This window comes from Ylistrum balloti, unplaced genomic scaffold, assembly GCF_031769215.1.
Source record: "Ylistrum balloti isolate Yb309-2 unplaced genomic scaffold, AGI_CSIRO_Ybal_v1 Utg370006, whole genome shotgun sequence".
Classification (NCBI taxonomy): Eukaryota; Metazoa; Mollusca; class Bivalvia; order Pectinida; family Pectinidae; genus Ylistrum; species Ylistrum balloti.
Window position 1 is genome coordinate 413,793 of NW_026782081.1, and position 21,080 is coordinate 434,872.

General features: G+C 35.0%; 1 protein-coding gene across 1 annotated transcript; it reads left to right on the forward strand.

Annotated features, from left to right (window-relative positions):
* The first annotated feature begins 2,153 nt into the window (after nt 1-2,153).
* LOC132548255 (ER degradation-enhancing alpha-mannosidase-like protein 3) lies at nt 2,154-19,195 on the forward strand. The gene is made up of 22 exons (XM_060212102.1): nt 2,154-2,263; nt 2,731-2,776; nt 5,343-5,443; nt 5,713-5,752; nt 6,296-6,408; nt 6,873-7,026; nt 7,440-7,568; nt 7,998-8,103; nt 8,523-8,620; nt 8,957-9,082; nt 9,755-9,838; nt 10,494-10,577; nt 11,317-11,441; nt 12,113-12,275; nt 12,605-12,813; nt 13,102-13,240; nt 13,677-13,758; nt 14,093-14,202; nt 15,684-15,803; nt 16,030-16,075; nt 17,213-17,392; nt 17,994-19,195. Exons 1-22 carry the CDS (start codon nt 2,154-2,156, stop codon nt 19,091-19,093), a joined length of 3,465 nt encoding a protein of 1,154 aa, XP_060068085.1. The 3' UTR covers nt 19,094-19,195.
* Nucleotides 19,196-21,080: the final 1,885 nt, after the last annotated feature.

The window sequence follows — 21,080 nt, forward strand, 5'->3', positions numbered from 1 at the left end:
TGAAAGGGATAAAACACGGGGGAAAAGAACTAAAGACGTGATCAAATCACTCTAAGTATACTCAGACGACTACACCGCATTTAGGAACGACACATGAACACTAGGAGGAGGCGTATGTGTACTGGTCTAAAATAATATTTTAGCAACTTAACAAGGGAATATGTGACCAAAGGTGACACGGAACGGTTGGAAATCAAACGCCAAAGACCTACTACACGGTGCATTCTGGAACATCAAAGACATGGAGAAACTAATAAAAATTATAAAACTTATCGTGGAATAAGACAATAGTAACATCATACTAGCCGGTGACTTCAACTGCCCAAACAAAGATTAGAGGCAAACAATCCACACGTCAAAATTACGGAAGACGTAGCCAAAGTATAAAGAAATATAAACCCCACAAAAGTATCACGACAAGTTAACATCCCATATAGAGCACTCAAACAGTGTGCCGACCATCTAGCACCGGTTCTTACAGTCGTATTCCAACACTCATTAGACGAGAGTGACCTAAGAGATGATTGGTTGAGAGTAAATGTATCGTACATATTCACGAAAAGAGACAGACATGCATCAGAAAAGTACCGTGCAAGCTGCTGAAACACATAATATGAAGTCAATTGATAAAACATATCATAAACAAAAAATTCTTTACAACATTAAACCATGGTTTCAGATTTGGGTACTCTTGTGAAACACAATTAGTAATCTGCATCAATCGTTTGATCAAGGTAAACAAACTGATACAGCAATACTGGTTTCTCAAAAGCATTTGACACTGTCCCCACTACAAACTACTCTACAAAATAGAACAATACTGGATCAGGGGACAAACCCATGTATGACTAACACCATTCCTGAAAAAAAACGGGAAATGCGGGTGGCGCTAGAAGGGGAGTTCCAGAATCCCACAACGTACAGTACTATACCCCATCCTCTTTCTATGACACATAACTGACTTGCCGGAAGCGGTTTTAAAGTCCTCAGTAAGACTATTTGCGGACGATTGCTTATCATAAAGTCAGATAAACAACAACCAACATCATACAGAAGTCCAAAATGTTTTCAAGGGTTTAGAGACGCGGTCAAGCTACTGGGGTATGTGATACAAAGTAAAAAAGTAATAATAATAATAATAATGCGACATCCTAATAAGTATAATGTTTCTACAGGCGAAACGACCTCATCATGGACTGAGTGCCATCCAGTCGATACCTAGGTATCCAAATCGTGGAAACTTATCTAAAATAGAAAGAGCACATTAGAAAGCATACAAAGAAAAGACTACAAACCTGGAAAGGAGGGAAGCACTGACTAAGATTTTACAAAAACTAGACCTCACTACACTTCAAACAAGAAGAATATTCACCAACTTGTAATATTTTTCTATAAGATAGTAGACGGGCAGGTACCAGCAATACTGCCTGTACAGATAATTACACTAGAGAAAAGCAGAGACGTATATATCACGTGTGATATATACGTCTCTGAGAAAAGGTAGAATTAAGGCCAAAACATTTGTGGACTGTGAAACATCCAACATTGTGACATCATCGGTAAACCAATTGTAAACCAGTAATCACTCTATTAGGCCAAACTGAACATACAGAAATGCCTTTTTTTGTGTACAGCCATTGAAACCTGGAAGACAGTACTGTCTCAAACACAGGGGTAGAGTCCTTCAAACTTGCTATGGTGTGGTATCACGCCTAGAGCGTCCTCACTCCGTCACATTACATCCCAACTGGGAGTATATGACATACAGATATGACAAATACGATATGACATAGTTTAGAGTCATTTCGGCCATGATGGGCCCGAGGCGTCCTTTATTGTCTGGCAGTTCACTGTCTTCGTGTAATAACCTTCTTCTCCCTGTGTACCTCGTAAAACTATCCCTACATGTAATACGATAGCAATATTAACATGTTTTTTTAATGTTACGTAAGGAGTACACAAAATAAATGTGTGTGAGTCCTTAAGACAAAAAAACCTTTCATAGAACGCGCCTCAAAAAAACCTCTCGCGAGAGTTTACAAATGACAACATGGCAGTCCCTATTCACACTGATGCCAAACGTCAACAATATCCACGATAGTTTGGCTGTTTGAAAACCACGTAAAGCACGTACGAAAGGGAATACTACCATCATGGGGACTCAAAAAATTGTCATAATATCGATGGTAGTTATTTTGATCATATTTATTGTGGAAGATTCGGTCGTATCGGGAATGTCATCATCAGAAAAAGGAGAATTAAGGTGGGTTTAAATCGAACGCCGATTTCGACGATAATCTCCGTAATCTGTATACTTTCGACGTGGACAAAAGCTCCGATATTTATAATAACATGTGGTTGGTTAAAGTATTTTACACAGAGTAATTATACTTTGAGTCGAAAAAAAATGCAATGGAACTCCTTTTATCTATGAGAATAACAGTTTAACGGTCCTTCAAACTCATGACACATTGATACTTTTGTCATTTAAAGGAAGCAAACGTTCCATATGTGAAATATAGTTATATACTATTAAAAAAAGTAAGTCAGACGGGCTATTCATATATATATAATATATATATGTGGGTGTGTGTGTGTGTGTGTGTTAGATAGTTATATGTTTATATGTTTTGATGAATGAATTAGTGATTTATATGGTAATGATAATGTTGTCATTCATTGACATAAAGGTTCTCTACCATGGACTTATGCAGCTTTTGTTGTTTACAGGGACAAAGTTGTGGAAATGTTTCGACATGCATATGATTCTTACATGGTAAGCTCTAAAATATTTAACTAATCAATGTTTGTGCTACTTTATTAGGATTTATTAGGTGATTTTAATGGATGCAGGTAGAAAGCCTCTCCATCCATATCAACAATATATATACAGTGTGTAAATTTACATCCTCCGGTACTAAAGCTATGAAGCCAACTGTTCAATTAGAACTTAAACATCCCAATGACTACTTTTTCCCATGTTAATCAAGCAATACTTGGAAATGGTAACCATTATTTGTATTGATGATATGTTGCAGAAAATTGTACCATTTATCTACTGTTCTGTGACAAAAGAATTTCCTTCTTGTATCCATGTTACAATGTTTTTAAAAAATCCTCTCTGAATGACCGCTTGTTCGACTTTCGGTGTCCATTTGATAAAAGTTTTCTGTCACTCTATAATCATAGATATGTTTGATTATTTTAAAAAACATTTATGATATCCCCTCTGATTCTGTGATGTTGAAACATTGGGAGATTTAATCTCTCAAGGGGTTCCTTGTACGATAAGTTCTGAAGTCCAGGGATTAGCTTTGTAGCCCTCCTCTAAACTTTCTCGATCATTATGATATCTGTAACTATAGAGTGAATCCATACGTTTACTACATATTCTAGGTGTGGTCTAACAAGTGTTTTAAACAATAATCTGAACATTGACTCATCAAGATAAACAAACAATTAATTAGTCCAACTATACTATTTGCATTAACAATATTATGTAGATGTATTTTGAAACTGAATTCCTCATCAATAGTTATACTAATATCCTTTTCGTGTGTTACATTTTCCAACTGGATCTTATCCCCTCATTTTCCTGACATGTAGTATTTCCTTTTTTCCAATGCTTTTATTTATATAACCTTACATTTGTCTGGATGAAATTTTAATAGTCATTTATTTGACCAAATTTAAAGTTTATCCAAGTTTTCTTGGAGAGCTTTTATATCTTCATCGCTTTTTATCAGCCTGTATAATTTCGTATCATCAGCAAATAGTGGCAGTGAAGAAGTTGGTATTTCTAGGAGGTGATTGATATGTGTTACAAAAAAATTGGTCGAAGCACACATCCCTGTGGTATACCACTGATTATGGGATATGTTTTTGATGATTCTCTGTTTACAATAACACGCTTGCATCTTTTTACAACTTTCTTACTTTACTTCGATTTAAAAAAAAAACCCACTATGTTATGTTAAAATTTCTTCTAAAGAGATTGTTTCATATAATCATATTTTGTAGATGGAAATATTTAAACACAACCAATTACAATGTACAATATTAAATGTAGGTGTATGGATAATATCAGTTGATTCAGTTTGGATGTCTTTGAATGTCCTGTAATAAGCCAATTCCTTGAAGTAATACATTTCCCCCTTATGTCTAAGCTCTTCTACTCTGATGTCACCATGCACACACATCTCACTTGTTGTCTGAAGTAACTAAATCCTCTCCTCTGATGTCTGAGATAATGTTGTCGCCTCCCATTCTTCTCCTATGATGTCTGAGATAATGTGTTGCCTCCCATTCTTCTCCTCTGATGTGTGAGATAATGTTGTCGCCTCCCATTCTTCTCCTATGATGTGTAAGATAATGTGTCGCCTCCCATTCTTCTCCTATGATGTGTGAGATAATGTTGTCGCCTCCCATTCTTCTCCTATGATGTGTGAGATAATGTTGTCGCCTCCCATTCTTCTCCTATGATGTGTGAGATAATGTTGTCGCCTCCCATTCTTCTCCTCTGATGTGTGAGATAATGTTGTCGCCTCCCATTCTTCTCCTCTGATGTGTGAGATAATGTTGTCGCCTCCCATTCTTCTCCTCTGATGTGTGAGATAATGTTGTCGCCTCCCATTCTTCTCCTCTGATATCTAAGATAATGTGCCTCCCCCTCCACCTCTTCGCTTATGTCAGTGGAAGTGTGTTGCCCCTCTCTCACTTCCTCTGATGTTGGAGGTGATGTGTTTCCTCTCACCCACTCCTCTATCTGGGTGTTGGAGGTTATGTAGTGCCACCACTCCTTTCCTTTTTGTTTGAGGTGATGTGTTACCCCTTCTCTTTTCCTTCATTGTCAGAGGTAATGTGTTGATCCCCTTTCTCCTTTTGTACCGGTGTCAGAGGTAATGTGTTGATCCCCTTTCTCCTTTCGTACCGGTGTCAGAGGTAATGTGTTGATCCCCTTTCTCCTTTTGTACTGGTGTCGGAGGTAATGTGTTGCCACCCTCCTTTCCCATTTGAATTCTCTTTCCTGGATTTCAGAGATAATTTATTCTCCCCAACTCTCTTCTCTCTGTTGGAAGTAATGTGCTTCCTTTGGTGTCGAAGGTACTGTGTTGCCCCCCTCTTCTGCCCGATGTCAGTGGTCCCGCCGAGTCTGATATAATTTGTTGCCCTTTCCCAACCTCTTTCCTCTCCCCTATGCCTGTGTTGGCCCTTCCCTCTTAATTTTCTCCCTTGGTATCAGATATTATTTGTTATTACATGGCAGATATAGTATAAGTACCATAAATGATTGTGAGAACAAACTACATGGCAATGTTATGTTTGTTAAATGTTTGTTTTAGAATCATGCTTTTCCTGCTGACGAGCTGATGCCCTTAAGCTGTAAAGGTAGATACAGAGGCACCATGCCAAACCGTGGTGACATTGATGACAGCCTTGGAAAGTGAGTAATGTACATGAGATGGATATTGTGTACCCTTTGGAGAAAATAGAGTTTGATATTAGTATAGGTTAATGTCATCTATTTGGTATTTTGATGATTGTAATATTTCTGATTGGTGTTGAAACTTGGAAACCAAAATAATAAGTTTTTTCTTAATAATTAAGGAGCACAAAAATCAGTTGAAAAGTTGGAAAAGTAATTCCAGTTGATGTGTTTCATTTAAGATTAAAACTGGCTAGATGTGACAAATTTTCTTTCATTCTTTTCAGTTTCACATTGACATTGATTGACACCTTGGACACATTAGTGGTAGGTATTTAAACAAATACTTTGTCATTCTTTATATCTGAATATTTGTACTTGCTTTACTCCTTTTTTTAGGACCATTTGAATAGGTTATTGAATGTAATGAAAGTAATCAATCTTAATGGTTTATCACCTAGTTTTGGATAAAGTTTTCAAACCAGTACAATATACATGTATAAGGAATGGTAATACTTGTTTCTTGGTTAATATATAGGAAATGAAATATAATGTACATGCATATAGATGAAAAAACTGATACTGTTATTGTGGCTTTCAGTTGACATTGTTTCATTAATGTTTATTACACAAGTCAAAGAATGTAAAATGATTGATTTACTTTGAGGTATGAATGCATTGCTATAGTACATATGATTCTGAAGTTTAAGCAGGGAATGGTGAATGCATATCATCATATTGAAAATTAAAAAAAAGATTTAAGCCAGAAAACCCTAGAAGTTTCTTGAACATAACTTTGTGGCATCCTTCTCTCCTTGATAATAATATTCATGTTTTTTTTGTTAAAGAAATTACTTCCATTTTTTTCAGGTCCTGGGTGAAATTGAAGAATTTGAAAAGGCTGTTCATTTAGTTATAGAACATGCTAAATTTGATAGTGATATAATAGTTTCTGTCTTTGAAACTAATATACGTGTGCTTGGGTAAGTAAATAACAGTGTCTTGTTGATTTCACTTTTATTGTGTATTCGTTTCTGTCTGTATAAATACATTTTTTTTGTCTGAATAGATGCTTTCATCTTAAAGCATATAGCATTAATTTGTTGTGTTTTCTTCATAATACAATGCATAATACATAAACAATAATAAGGATGTTTCATATTGAAAATAGATAAAGACACAAAAGGAGTTTGAGCTGTCTCCTGTTTCATGAATCTTCCTTAGATTTAGGAAATCTTTGCTCCCATAGAAAAGCATTGCATAAGCTAAGGAAACTTTTCAGATTTAAGACAGATTCCTAAACGTATGTAATGTGTTGCTATGGGCATTTTCACGTAATTGGATATTCCTTAAGTAAGGAAGATGAAACTGTTCTATTCTGTAAGATGAAATTTGGCTTCTTAGACTGTTAAAATAATGTATATTTAATATATGTCTGTATTAACAGGGGGTTGTTAGGGGGACATGTAGTAGCTACATTTTTGAAGAAAAAGAAGAAATCCATGGATTGGTATAACGATGAACTTTTATCAATGGCCAAAGAGGTTGGCTACAGACTTCTTCCAGCATTCAATACATCTACGGGTATACCATATGCTAGGGTGAGTTTGGCTGATTCAGATCCATTTATGAGTAACTGTATTTTGTTAATTGTAAAATACACCATGTTTAAATCTTGCATCAGAATCTATATTAAAGATCTTCCTGCAGTTTATCCTTTCTTGGAATTAGGAAGATTGTGTAAATGTATATATTGTCTTCATTACATATAGATATTTTATTCTGTTTTCCTTGTTTTCAAACTCTTTTGTGGCATAAAACATACCCATATTTATTCTGCAATAAGCTTTTGATGGCCAACACCTAACCTCTTATTCAATGTAAGGGGTTGGGGCTTATTACAAGACAATTAGAAAGCATTTATGATCATCTTTACAGAAACTGCAGTACATTTAGGTGGGCTTATTACCAGACATAAGATTACTGCTGATTTCATTATCTTTGTTCATTTAAGGTAAATTTAAAACATGGCATTACCAAAGAACTTACAAGTCGTTGTAAGGACACTTGTACTGCCTGTGCAGGGACCATGGTGCTGGAATTTGCAGCTCTTAGTCGCCTCTCAGGAGAGCCAGTATTTGAGGTAAACTTTATGTTGACAGTGAGACCTCCCACAGGGATCATTACGATATTCTTAGTTACTGAATACCCTGAATGGGAAACCTTTAATAATAATAAAAGTCCCCTTAGTCCATAGCTGTGCTTGATCAATTTCAGTTTGAACAGAAGAACAAGATGACTGCTATTTGGATTTTAGATAGGGCAAATAACAAATTTATGATAATGAAAGTTAAGATCCCCCATTAACTTCCTATTAAATTGCTATTAACGATATGTGTGAGTACTAACCCCGAGGGTAGATAGAATCCTGCTGAAGGGTGATTACTGTTAAGTCACAATACTGGAGTAAACTCGTTGCTGACTTACAAAATAGTTTTGGACAGTTAAAATAGAAATTTACAAAGGGTTTCATTATCTTTTCCATTTTATAATTTTGGTTTTTGGTTTGAAGGAGAAGGCTCACAAAGCCATGGACTACTTATGGCAGCAGCGACATAGAACTAGTGATTTGGTGGGCACAGTCATCAACATCCACAGTGGTGACTGGATTCGCAGAGGTATACTCCTTTAAGCAACATACCTGTCACACATTCTCTATGTTAGATGTATGTAAATGTTAGAAAAACCTTATTTGGAAGTTGAATGGATAAAATTTTAATGTGATGATAAAACACAGATTGTAACTGTTCTTAATTTTGTATGTACCTATGTAACCTTAATATACTAATACTAGCTGTAAAGAGAAATTTTTGTCGCTTTAAGAGAAGATGTATACCAAGAGATACATGTAGAGAAGAATTTATGATATTCAGAAAATAAGAAATGGATGTCCCAAAGTTGTCTTACTGAATTTACAATAAATCAGGCTCAGATGGAAGGTAAATGAAATCTGTTTCTTGATGGAATAAAACTGAGTTGGATTTCACCTATGATGGCATTGGCATATAAAATAGCCCTGTTACCCAAAAATTTACAGAAAGTGGTGTTGGGGCAGGGATTGACTCTTACTATGAGTATGTACTGAAGGCTTACATCCTGCTAGGGGACGACACCTACCTCCAGCGTTTCAACAAGGTTTGTTTAATATTAAAATGCTTCATTAAATGCTCTCTGGAAGATTTGTGTTGCTTTATAAGGTTTGTGAGAACTCTCTCAGTCTGTTTTGTAGGTCTATTGATCAATTTTATGTTATTATCTAAAACAATGTTTCTCCCAACATACACATGCACCTGTACTACCAGAAAGTTAGTGTTTATATGATGTAATAAAAAGAGATATGTTGAAACAGTATAATTTTCCTAGCATTACGAGTTTTGCATGGTCAAGAACTACCTAATTGTCTAATGTCTTTGTTTTCACACTATGATTCTGTCATGCCGTACATTTACTTGTCTAATTTCTATGTTGTAGCACTATGATGCTATAATGAAGTACATTAGTCAGGGACCAATGTTTGTTGATGTGCACATGCACAAACCTCAGTCTATATCAAGGCACTTTATGGACTCACTGCTGGCTTTCTGGCCAGGCTTACAGGTAATATTTTAATATATATTTGTCTTGATTACATAATATGTAACCAGTATAGATACACTGCTGGATTAATCCCAGAAACCACTGTATATTTTAACTTGGATTATGCACTGTAGTCTCAGATCTTAGCAGCTTCTGGTAAATCCCTTCTCCCCAAATATTTTTTTTTGTGATAAAAGATGTTCTCATTTATAACTTTGTCAATGTTTGGCAGGGATCTGTTGGATTTCTAACTTTTCCGGTCAAGACTTCTATCTTATTGAGATCATTTTACTATTTGTGATTGCAAAGCTTACAAGAATCCTACCTCAAATTAGAGACTTTGATGTAATCTAAAGGGGTTCAGCTGAATCAGTCCGACACCAGGTGCTATCAGATTTTTTATTGAGGCCAGTAAAAGCTCAGCCATTAAATGAAAAATTGTAGACTAGATAGGACTTATAGAATCTGAAAACGTATGATAGAACTTTGGATTTAGAAATGTACACTTCTCACAGAGATCTGTTTGATGATAGAGTAATGTATCAAGATTTTCATGGTAAAGTCAGTTTTTTGTAATTTGCATCAGTCTACTTTTTGCACCTGTCAAAATTCTGATGGGAGGTATTATGATATGGTGTTATTTGTCTGTCAATCATTTGTTTCTACTGTTTTTGGTGTTGAATTTGTTTTTAGGTTCTAAAAGGAGACATAAAACCTGCAATGGAGACACATGAGATGTTGTATCAGATCATGCAGAGACATAATTTCCTACCAGAGGTAAGGGTTACTGGTACAAAATATATAGAGAGGTTGGCCTCACATTAATTGTAGTAATAAAACAATGTATTTACTGTCAGATTTTCATGTATAACAGTAATCAAGGTGTCTATTCTTCTGTCTGACCATACCTTTGTAAAGATCTTCTCATAAAAGAGAATCATAATATAAAGTAAATTATTGAAATTAAATGATGTTAATTGGCAATGTTCTTCCATACATTTATAAGGCTTCTAATGGTTCTCTGGTCATAGCCATGATGTCTAGAAACAGAATAGAACATAATTATTAATGTAAAGTACAGTGATATGTAACTCCTAGTATCAATGGTTAAGCTGTGTAGAAAGAAGTCTTTTATTTCATAGAAACGTCATGATTTCTGCTTTAGTCATCCTAGCCAGATAATTGCTAGTAAAAACCTTTTAGTCTGTAGAAACTTCATGATTTCTGCTCCAGTTAACATAGCTGGATCAAATACTGGTAGGAAACATTTGGTCTTCAGAAATCTCACGATTTCTGCTCTTGTAATGCACACAAAGGGACCCTAATTTGCAGGAGCTCTTTAGTCTATAGTAAAACATTATGTCAAAATTAATGAAGAATATTGTGAAAGGTTTTGTGATTTTAAGCATATTTGTGTACTTTATGGTTACAGGCCTTTACTACAGATTTCCGTGTCCACTGGGGACACCATCCATTGAGGCCTGAGTTTGTTGAATCCACTTACTTCTTACATAAGGTAAATCATTTGACACTTATGCTTGTTTACTTACCACAAGTGATTAGTCTACCAGGTAGTTTCAGGGGTTCTTCTTTATTAAACTTTTTAATTTGGTTATTAATGATAACTTCTATCATATTTAATCAAACAAGTTTATAGCTTAACTCTGGGGACCAAGATAATTGGTTTGTTAAATACATACATTAATAAAGAATTTAGGATAAAATATTGGGTGATTCTTCATAAGAAAACAAAGAAATACAATAAGACAAAATATTTCATTTGTTCAAATAACAACAACACTGTCCCCACATATGGAACCATATACAACATTGTCTCATTTGAAAATGTTCCAATCAGCCAGTGTTAGGTTTAAAGTCATTGTCTCCAAGTTGTTTTGTGAATTTGTCAGATTTTGCTTATAAAATAGGCCCAGATAACAGATTATTTTGATTTCATTTTTTCCATCTGCTGAAGTGTCGGGATGACCTATAGTCATTGTGTTTCGCACTGTCTGCCGCGCATAAAATTTCCATTGACTTCTTCTCAATAACTAAATGGCCCAAAGTGCCGATATTAGGTCTGTAGCATGCTGGGATGAAGGACTACAAAGTTTGTTAATATGAATGACTAAGAATTACTTTCAAGGTCACAGTAACTTACAGTATATGTGAACAGGCTACGGGAGATCCTCACTACCTCAACATAGATACTATTTACTTGATCAGTAACTTACAGTATATGTGATATTTTACAGGCTACGGGAGATCCTCATTACCTCAACGTAGGGAAGGAGGTGATCAACAATCTCAACACCTATGCCCGTGTTGACTGTGGCTTTGCTGCTATCAAAGATGTAACGACTGGAGTACATGAGGACCAGTGAGTTACCACTTATCTCTGCTTTGCGTTTAGCCATTTGAAAGAAATGTTCGGTATATCAAGTTCAAGGTTCTTGTGTTTCACTTGAACTTTCTTGCATTTTATGCAATACTTGTATACTCAAAAATGTGTGTTTTTTTCTGTTCCTAATTTTCACTATGAGGTTGCATTGTGAATTTGGAAGTGATGAATTTTTAAGGGGCAAATTTTGATTTAGTAAGATTTACATCTTATGTTTATGAATACATCCTCTTCAAAGATGAAACTACGGTAAAGCTAGTTTAGATGACCAGATTTTGACATCATATGCAGAAATTTGCATGTGACAAAGTAAAACCTGTTATTCAGTGGTTTTTTTACATGTATGTACATTGTATAGCCTTAGTCTGTACTTGTTTAAATTGAATAACAAAAGTGTTTAGAACTGTTTCAGATGTCCTTACAGTATTTGAATTATAATCATCATCAATGGTAATCCCTTTATGAAACTAGAAATTTATTGCCTAGGAGATGAAGATGTTAATGCAACCAGGTTTCATTGTATATGATTTAAAGTGAATGAATTAGCTTTTTACAGAACAAAGAAATAACATTCATTATAATTTCTGTGATACAAATGCATGACTTATTCCTGTGATTGGAACAGTACAGTAATATTTGTGTACTTACAGGATGGACTCGTATGTACTGGCAGAGACATTTAAGTACTTATACTTGATGTTCAGTGATAAGTCAGAACGTGTATTAGATATTGATGACTACATATTTACCACAGAAGCTCATCTCCTACCTCTCGCATTATCTGTGACCAACATGACCTCAAGACTACCAAAGGTGAATCATGATGTTAAAACTTCATAAAGACCTGTCATTTAACTCATTAACATTAATTGTTTATACAGCACTACATTATGCATTGCAGTTGTAAAATTACGAGGAACTTTGTAGCCTGGCCACCTCCTACTTTATACTTCAGGTTTTAAATTGCCCGTATTATCCTGCAAGAAGTCCAGGAGGCCAACACATAATGCTTTACACAAAGTCAATAATGAGCTTAATACAGGAAATTAAGTAACAATTATGGATAAGTAAACTGAATATCAATAGATATTGGTGGGCTTATTACCGGACATTACTTAATGCTAGATAAACATGTATAACAGGTGAGGAGTGAGGTTTACCAGGACCTGGGAGACTTTAGTGACAGTTTTGAGAGTATGTCCCACCCATCAGACGATGAGTATCAAGAGGACAATAAGTATCACACCTGTCCAAATCTTCAACACCTGTACCAGGGCACTCAGAATTACGCTTTCAATCTCCGCTCCAAGGTCCAGAATATGGTGGACAAATATACTACTAATACGAAAAAGTCAGTATATAAAATTCAGTCAGAATTATTATGATATATATTATAATGGAAAAAGATTTACAGTAATATTATGATAAATTCAGTAAGGAATTCATTCATTTAAGATCCATATTATTTCTCTTCAATAAGTAACTTTTCTATAAGTTTCCAAATAGTGCTATTTAATGATTTTCTACTTCTTAAATATTCATACACTAGTATTCAAGTGAACAACCTTCTGTGACATGGTGTTTGTTAAGCAGCATTTTGTCAGCTACTTTAGAATAAATTGATGTACCTGTCTTGCAGGGATGGCCGTAAGCCCCGTCTGAGAGCAGCTGATTTTATAGCTGGTAACAAGGCTCAACTTGATCTTTTGATGTTGATGGGAATAAAAATAGCCACTATGGCTGATGGAAGAGTGCAGCTGCTCCACACTGCAGGGGAGGTAAGTCATTTTAAAGCTTCACTGATGATTGACACTATTTACCCTCTTCATCCCAGACAGTTATTTCTAATGCTTCTATGAAAACAAATCTTAATCAATGTTGTAAAAAAAGTCCTCAAAGAAAGGAGTCCAGTAACAGATGAACTGATTGTGTGTTGCAGATACATAGTGATTACGACACCTGTAAATGAGAGGTATTTGGGGACTGTATGAAAGAGACCTGGAAATAATTATATCTAAGAGTTATAAAGAAGTATGGCATGCTAAATTACATAATAATACAGGGAAAAAAGAAGGTTATATCAATAGCAAAGAATGCTTCCATTGAGGTGTCTGTAGACAGCATATAGTGCTACCTCCCAAACCAAAATGTGCAGAGTAGTAAAATTCAATAGATAATTATAGACACCTCAGATCAGATCTTGTATATAAACAGGCTGCCAGTCCTGAAGACGCTGAGGATGGGATGAAGTTTATGCAGGAGATGATTGAGCTTTCTCGTCACCAGCAGCAGGAATGTAAGACAGCTTCACTATTCTGTTTGTGAAATTTGAAAACAAAAGTGTTGCAAAAAGCATTAAAATTATAATCTTGAACTCTTGAAGTGCTATTTAAAGTTACTACAATAGAGTAAAACAATGGAATACAATGTTGGTGTAAATATGTAAGTAGAAGAGTTGAGAAGGACTTGTCAGTGTAAGAGTAGCTTGTTAGAGATAGTATCGATTGCACTGGTATTAAAATAATCTATCAATGTTTTTATTTTTCTGGCCATTTCAAAAGTTTAGTCAAGTAAATAATTCTACCTTTGTCATATGCACCTATTTGTGATGTTCCTGTTTCTCATTTCAGCTCAACACGACCCAATGATAGTTCAAGTGCTTTCAGACCCTTATTTTGGATCACTGTCTTTCAAAGCTGGGCCTGCTCAATTTGGCTACAGTCTAAAAACCAATCCTCCTGTGAGTGTGTAACGGGTTGATCACTGATGAAACAGAACTTATTAATCATTTGGCTGTTAGTCATATCTTCTCAAGAAAGGGCATTGTTACTATCATGTGAATGACTTGAAAATAGTGATGATTGGGGCTAGTTATACATATTACATCATTCTTCAGTGAAGATTGGGGCTGGTAATATATATTAAGTCATTCTTCAGTGAAGATTAGGGCTGGTAATATATATAAAGTCATTCATCAGTGAAGATTGGGGCTGGTAATATATATAATGTCATTCATCAGTGAAGATTAGGGCTGGTAATATATATAATGTCATTCATCAGTGAAGATTGGGGCTGGTAATATAAAGTCATTCATCAGTGAAGATTGGGGCTGGTAATATATGTATAGTCATTCTTCAGTGAAGATTGGGGCTGGTAATATATATAATGTCATTCATCAGTGAAGATTAGGGCTGGTAATATATATAATGTCATTCTTAGTGAAGATTAGGGCTGGTAATATATATAATGTCATTCTTCAGTGAAGATTGGGGCTGGTAATATATATAATGTCATTCATCAGTGAAGATTGGGGCTGGTAATATATATAAAGTCATTCTTCAGTGAAGATTGGGGCTGGTAATATATATAATGTCATTCTTCAGTGAAGATTGGGGCTGGTAATATATATAATGTCATTCATCAGTGAAGATTGGGGCTGGTAATATATATAATGTCATTCATCAGTGAAGATTGGGGCTGGTAATATATATAATGTCATTCTTCAGTGAAGATTGGGGCTGGTAATATATATAATGTCATTCATCAGTGAAGATTGGGGCTGGTAATATATATAATGTCATTCATCAGTGAAGATTGGGGCTGGTAATATATATAAAGTCATTCATCAGTGAAGATTGGGGCTGGTAATATAAAGTCATTCATCAGTGAAGATTAGGGCTGGTAATATATATAATGTCATTCTTCAGTGAAGATTAGGGCTGGTAATATATATAATGTCATTCTTCAGTGAAGATTAGGGCTGGTAATATATATAATGTCATTCATCAGTGAAGATTAGGGCTGGTAATATATATAATGTCATTCATCAGTGAAGATTAGGGCTGGTAATATATATAATGTCATTCATCAGTGAAGATTAGGGCTGGTAATATATATAAAGTCATTCTTCAGTAAGATTAGGGCTGGTAATATATATAAAGTCATTCTTCAGTAAGGATTAGGGCTGGTAATACATATAAAGTCATTCTTCAGTGATTATTGTTATTTTCTATTACATGTTTTCTGTTACATTATAGTAGTCTAAGCTGTGTTAACTTACCTTGATATCACATATAACTGTTTATTGTGATATCACCGTTATCACTCTATCTGTAGAAGACGATGATTTCCCACAAAACATTTATTTAAAGAAATATTAATGGAAAAGCCTGCTTTACTAGGAAACTGACTTATTAACACACAATTTGTGAATTTTATTAGATCCAAGGAGTTGTAGCAATAGCTGACCCCTTCAATGCATGTAGTGCTATAACCAACCCGGAGGAGGTGGAAGGCAACATCGCCATCATTGAACGAGGCAGCTGTATGTTTGTAGACAAGGTAACAATGTTTCCTACTCAACATACATTTGATGTGTGATATAATCTTGTTCATTCAAATACATTGGTTCTCAGGAAAATGTCTGGATTAATATATGACTAAAGTCGCTTTTGTTAAACTGATTTGAGCAAATGTAAATCTTAATGCGTTTGATTCGAAATTGTTCTTAACATATGAAAAAATCCCAAAAAAGATAAATCTCACCTTTGAAAATATATATTTTCAGGCAAGAAATCTTCAAAAAGCTGGTGCCAAAGGCAGTGTTGTAATAGGTATGTACTATGATTTCCTTGTGTTTTTACTGCATATGAAATGTACTTGGTATAGCATGTCCCTTGCTCTACAGGATTTATAAATATATTTATTATATTAGTAAGCATGGTTATGTGTTGTAGTGGAAGGGGCTGTGATAGCTCAGTCAGTAAAATCTTAGCCTACACAACCTCTGGTTAGGATCTGATGTATATAGTCATCAAATGATTACATCCTTGTTGACAAGCGAGATTTTCCAACAGACTATTGGTATACTTTGGGAACAAACTGTCCCCCTCACTTGTCTGACTGGTTTTGTTTTTCATGAGGATAGATTTATAAAAAGTATTTATCAAAACAGGTCACAAAGACCTTGCAAAGGCCTTTGATTTTACTTTTGAAGATGTTGATGACAAATTGTCTTCAAATGACAAGAGAATTGTTGACCATGTCCATCATATATGGCCATCAGAATTGGAAATCAAAGACATGACAGAAGTTCTAAATTAGCAGCTTACCCTGATTGTTTCCTACAACAAACCAACAGGGATTGCTATCCATCAAGCTGTATGACAAGCTTGATGATTTCAATCTCCCAAATGTGAATTTTCCATTTATGGATAGCGACATTCCTGCATCCCCAACCTATGATGTGTATTGTACATGCCGCAATTGATTCAATATATTAGGGCTTGTAACATGTTTTTTGTGCAAGATGTTGGGCTTTGAGAGATACAGGTTGATGAAGATTATTGGGAAAATTTACAGTCAAAATGATCTCAACTTTGTACGTTATGAAGCAGAACATGCTTGATGCTAGTTAGTTAACCTTGTGGTTCCATTGTTGTTTAACTTGATCTCATTTGGGAATGCAACACTACTAACTTTAATTCACCAAGATTTATATGGCGAGTGCCATCAATGAAGCCAAACATGGTTATCCTTCAAAACTCTGGTCTTATTCTCCTTGGCTGTGCACATGGGAGATAAGCTCAGCAAAGATACAAGAACAAAACAGTGTAGTAGGATACAGTTTCACTGTATATCAGTTGACTTTTTTATAATTTGTACAATTTCTTTCTTCTCTTTGTTGTTTTACTACTGTCTGTAAACTGTCCGAAAACTCTTTGTTGATTGATAGCTATTTATCTTTTTAGACAACACTGAGGGCAGTTCTAGTGAAAGCCATGCTCTGTTTGCCATGTCAGGGGATGGTCAGCAGGATGTTGATATCCCACTTGTCTTTTTGTTCCACAAAGAGGGACAGACTATCTTAAAACTGCTTCAAGAGTTCCCTAAACTTGAAATACTTCTAGGAGAGCGAGAAATGAATGCAGGTGAGCAGCTAGTGATGTTCATATTGGTCAATTATTGATAGCATATCTAGTTTTCATGTTTAGTTATCTAATCATTTTATTTACAACTGCATTACTTAATCAAAACAAGATGAAGGAACTTTGAGGATGGGCTACATGAATTAAATACTCCAAATTTGCTGTATTTGTTGTTTTCAAGAAATTATAGATTGACCCTGACATAAACCAAAAATGTAGGAGATTTTCTTTTACTTTGTCAGAGGTTTATCAAAGCATTCCAGTGTAAATCTTGTAGATTAAATGATTTGATATATTATGCATTATTGTCATTGAATGAAAATCATGATTTTACAGAGATCTTTTTATACTGTCAGATTAAAAGATGAATTAATTTATTGATGCGTATCATAGCAGAAAAATATAGACAAATGTAATAGGCAATCATCTTTTTCTGCCAGTATAAAGCAAGAAATGTGTTTTCATGACCAATGCATTGAATTATTTTATACGAAAACTCTTGAGGAAAATGGTTCCATGTAGGGACAGAAACAGTCTACCTTGTAATTGTTAGTTATTTGTGCAAAATATAAGTTAGGTGCTATATTTGTACTCTGTGTTACAGAAGCATTCCTTCCTAAAGAGCCACCATCTCTAATAGAACAGGAGCTGGAAGCTAACGGCCCTACAATTGGAGGGAGCAAGGGCATGAAAGATACCAATACTGAGGACACTGGCGAACCAGATACTGTACAAACACCACAGGCTGAGGACTCCAAGAAACCTGACAAATATCGTGTCCACATACGGGAAACAAGGGAAGGTAACACATACAGACTTCCGACGAGTAGTGGCCATGTCCAGCTTGTGGTTGATGTAGGACGGACTATCAACAAGCCACATTATCCAAAAATTGTTGATAGGGACGTCATACAAATGAAACATTTGCCTGATGGTACTAAACAGATTGTTTTTAAACTTGATGACTTGACATCATCTAAAGTACCAACAACGAAACCAGAACTCAACCAAATATATGTTAGTGTTGTTCAGGTGCTGCAACAAAGGACTAACTTCGAGACTTTGAGCAATCAAGCAGATTATCTTATATCAATAGCCAGGTTATTAGAGGCAGCTTATTTTGGTTTTCAAGTACAAGATGCTAATGATAATTCTCAGGAACTGTTTGATAAACTAGCTGGATTGCTGGTGATAAAGCCTTTAAAATCACATGATAAATCCAGTGATGAAAATGTACGGGAAAAACTCACCATTTCACATGAATTCAATCATTATGCATCAGAAGAAGATTTTGCTGAAGACAAAACTGCTAAAAAGGAGGTAAAACCTGGCAAATCTACTAAAATACATGCCAAAATAAATACGTTAGAAGAGATCATAACAATTACAGAGGAAGAAGAGGAGCAAATTGACTCATCCGAGCCAGTCAGACAAGCTACAGATACAACATTCCAAGATGATATAATGGTAGGGAGTGACACTGATGGAAAATATGAATTGCCTCAAAGTGACATTGTAACAGATGATGAATCATCTCAAAGTAATATTCATATAGGAAAAAATACTCCTGAACCAAACATTCCTGATACTGATTCAAGTTCAGAACCATTTAGGATTTATGCAACAGTAACATCAAGGCGTGATAAGGAATCCGAAGATGAAACAGAAGAGACTGAGAGCATCCCAGATCGTGACGAGTTATAACAATATTTGTTAAGGTTCTAGATTTCTAAGGTCCCTTTAACTCTTAATGTCTTTAATCAAATATGTCCCAAAATTATATAATGTTAATATTACAGAGTAAATATTTTTACAGTCTTTTATAGGAAATGATAATTTTTTTTTCAGGTAAGGCAGGTTTTACAATTTAATGAATTATGTCCTAAAATCGATTTCCAGGAGGGATATTTGTAAATGATTTCAAATACTTTTCTTATCTGCCATAAAGTTGGAATTGTTCATGTGGTAACTAATCAACAAGAATGTAAACAGATTTATACATAACAATTGTATGCCATATATTATGAGTTCTTCCACATTACCTGAAAAACAGGTTCATCTTATTTGCTCTCTTAAAGAGATGGATAGAAACACTTGAGTAAAAATAGCCATTCTGTCTGCTGTATCTAAAATCTACTGGTTCTTTATTGATTATTGATAAATGCTGATATTGAAACATCTCTGTCGGAGATAACCAGTTTTTAGGTCATCTGACCCAAAGGGTCTGATGACCTATTGCGATCGCCTTTTGTCAGGCGTTGTCCGTCATAAACATTTTCAACTTCTTCTCAAGTTCTACTTGTGACATTGAGCTGAAACTTACCTGTATTGACCGTGACATGATCCTGACCAAAGTTTGTTAATTTTGGGTTGGTCCGAAATCCAACATGGCCGCCATCTTGAAAACACATTTTCAGCTTCTTCTCAAGTTTCACCAGTGTGATTGAGCCAAAACTTGCATGAAATGATCATGACAAGGCACTGACCAAAGTTTGTTAATTTCGGGTCAGTCCAAAATCCAACATGGCCGCCATTTTGAAAATATATTGAAAACACATTTTCAACTTCTTCTCAAGTTCTAACTGTGACATTGAGCTGAAACTTATCTGAAATGATCGTGACATGGTCCTGACCAAAGTTTGTTAATTTTGGGTTGGTCCGAAATCAAAGATGGCCGTCATGGCCGCCATCTTGAAAACAAATTTTCGACTTCTTCTCAAATTCCACCAGTGGGACTGAGCAAAATCTTGCATGAAATGATCATGACATGGCACTGACCAAAGTTTGTTACTTCAAACATCCTCTGAATAACCAGAACACCCAGGGTGATGATATTTGGCCTGTAGCATGCTGGGATGAAGGTTTACGAAGTTCGTTATAATGACTTTTACCCACTTTCAAGGTGGTGGCTGAGTGCCCTTGATTCTTAAATCCTGGTGAAATAAGTTCAAAATTTGAAATCTTGTATTTTATGTCAGATGACCGTTAAGGCCCATGGGCCTCTTGTTTTTTTATTATAGGTTATAAAGTCATTATCTAGTGAAGTATATTTTCCCCTCACACCAAGATATTTTATGTACTGAAAGATGGAAGTCTCTATTGAATAAATTTATGATAGTTTTTGGTACTATGTTTATAGTACATGTTATCTCAAGGCTGATATTTGAAATGTAGTTTTGTGTGAATCAAATTTAAAGGTAAGTTTCTGCTGATTTTCTGAAATATTTCATTATTGCATAGATGCTAAAAATACTTTGGCTTGTTTTTACTGTTACAGTATCAAAAATGATTTCAAAACACTGGTAGCAAAGTGAAATGTTGAAATAAAAAATTAGTTTTACCGTTGAAGTGAACTTATTATAGATAGATAACTGTATTTGATTTATCAGGTGACTCGGGTAAAACCTGGATTACCTCAAGTTCAAAAGTACACTTGTTGTGTATCCATAGGTAGAAATTTCACTGATCTGCTTGTTAACAACATCAAAACGGATCTCATAGGGTACCATTTACAACATATCAATGTTTATCTTAATCTGTGTTATTTAATTAGCCAATTTTGATCAATAACAAGAGAATTTAAAACATGAAAATCAGCAAAAACCTGTCTTTAATAGGATGTTTTGTTCTAATTGTGTTTGGCTGAGTGAATATATATGTTCTTATGATCTGTGAATAAGTATGTGCTGTG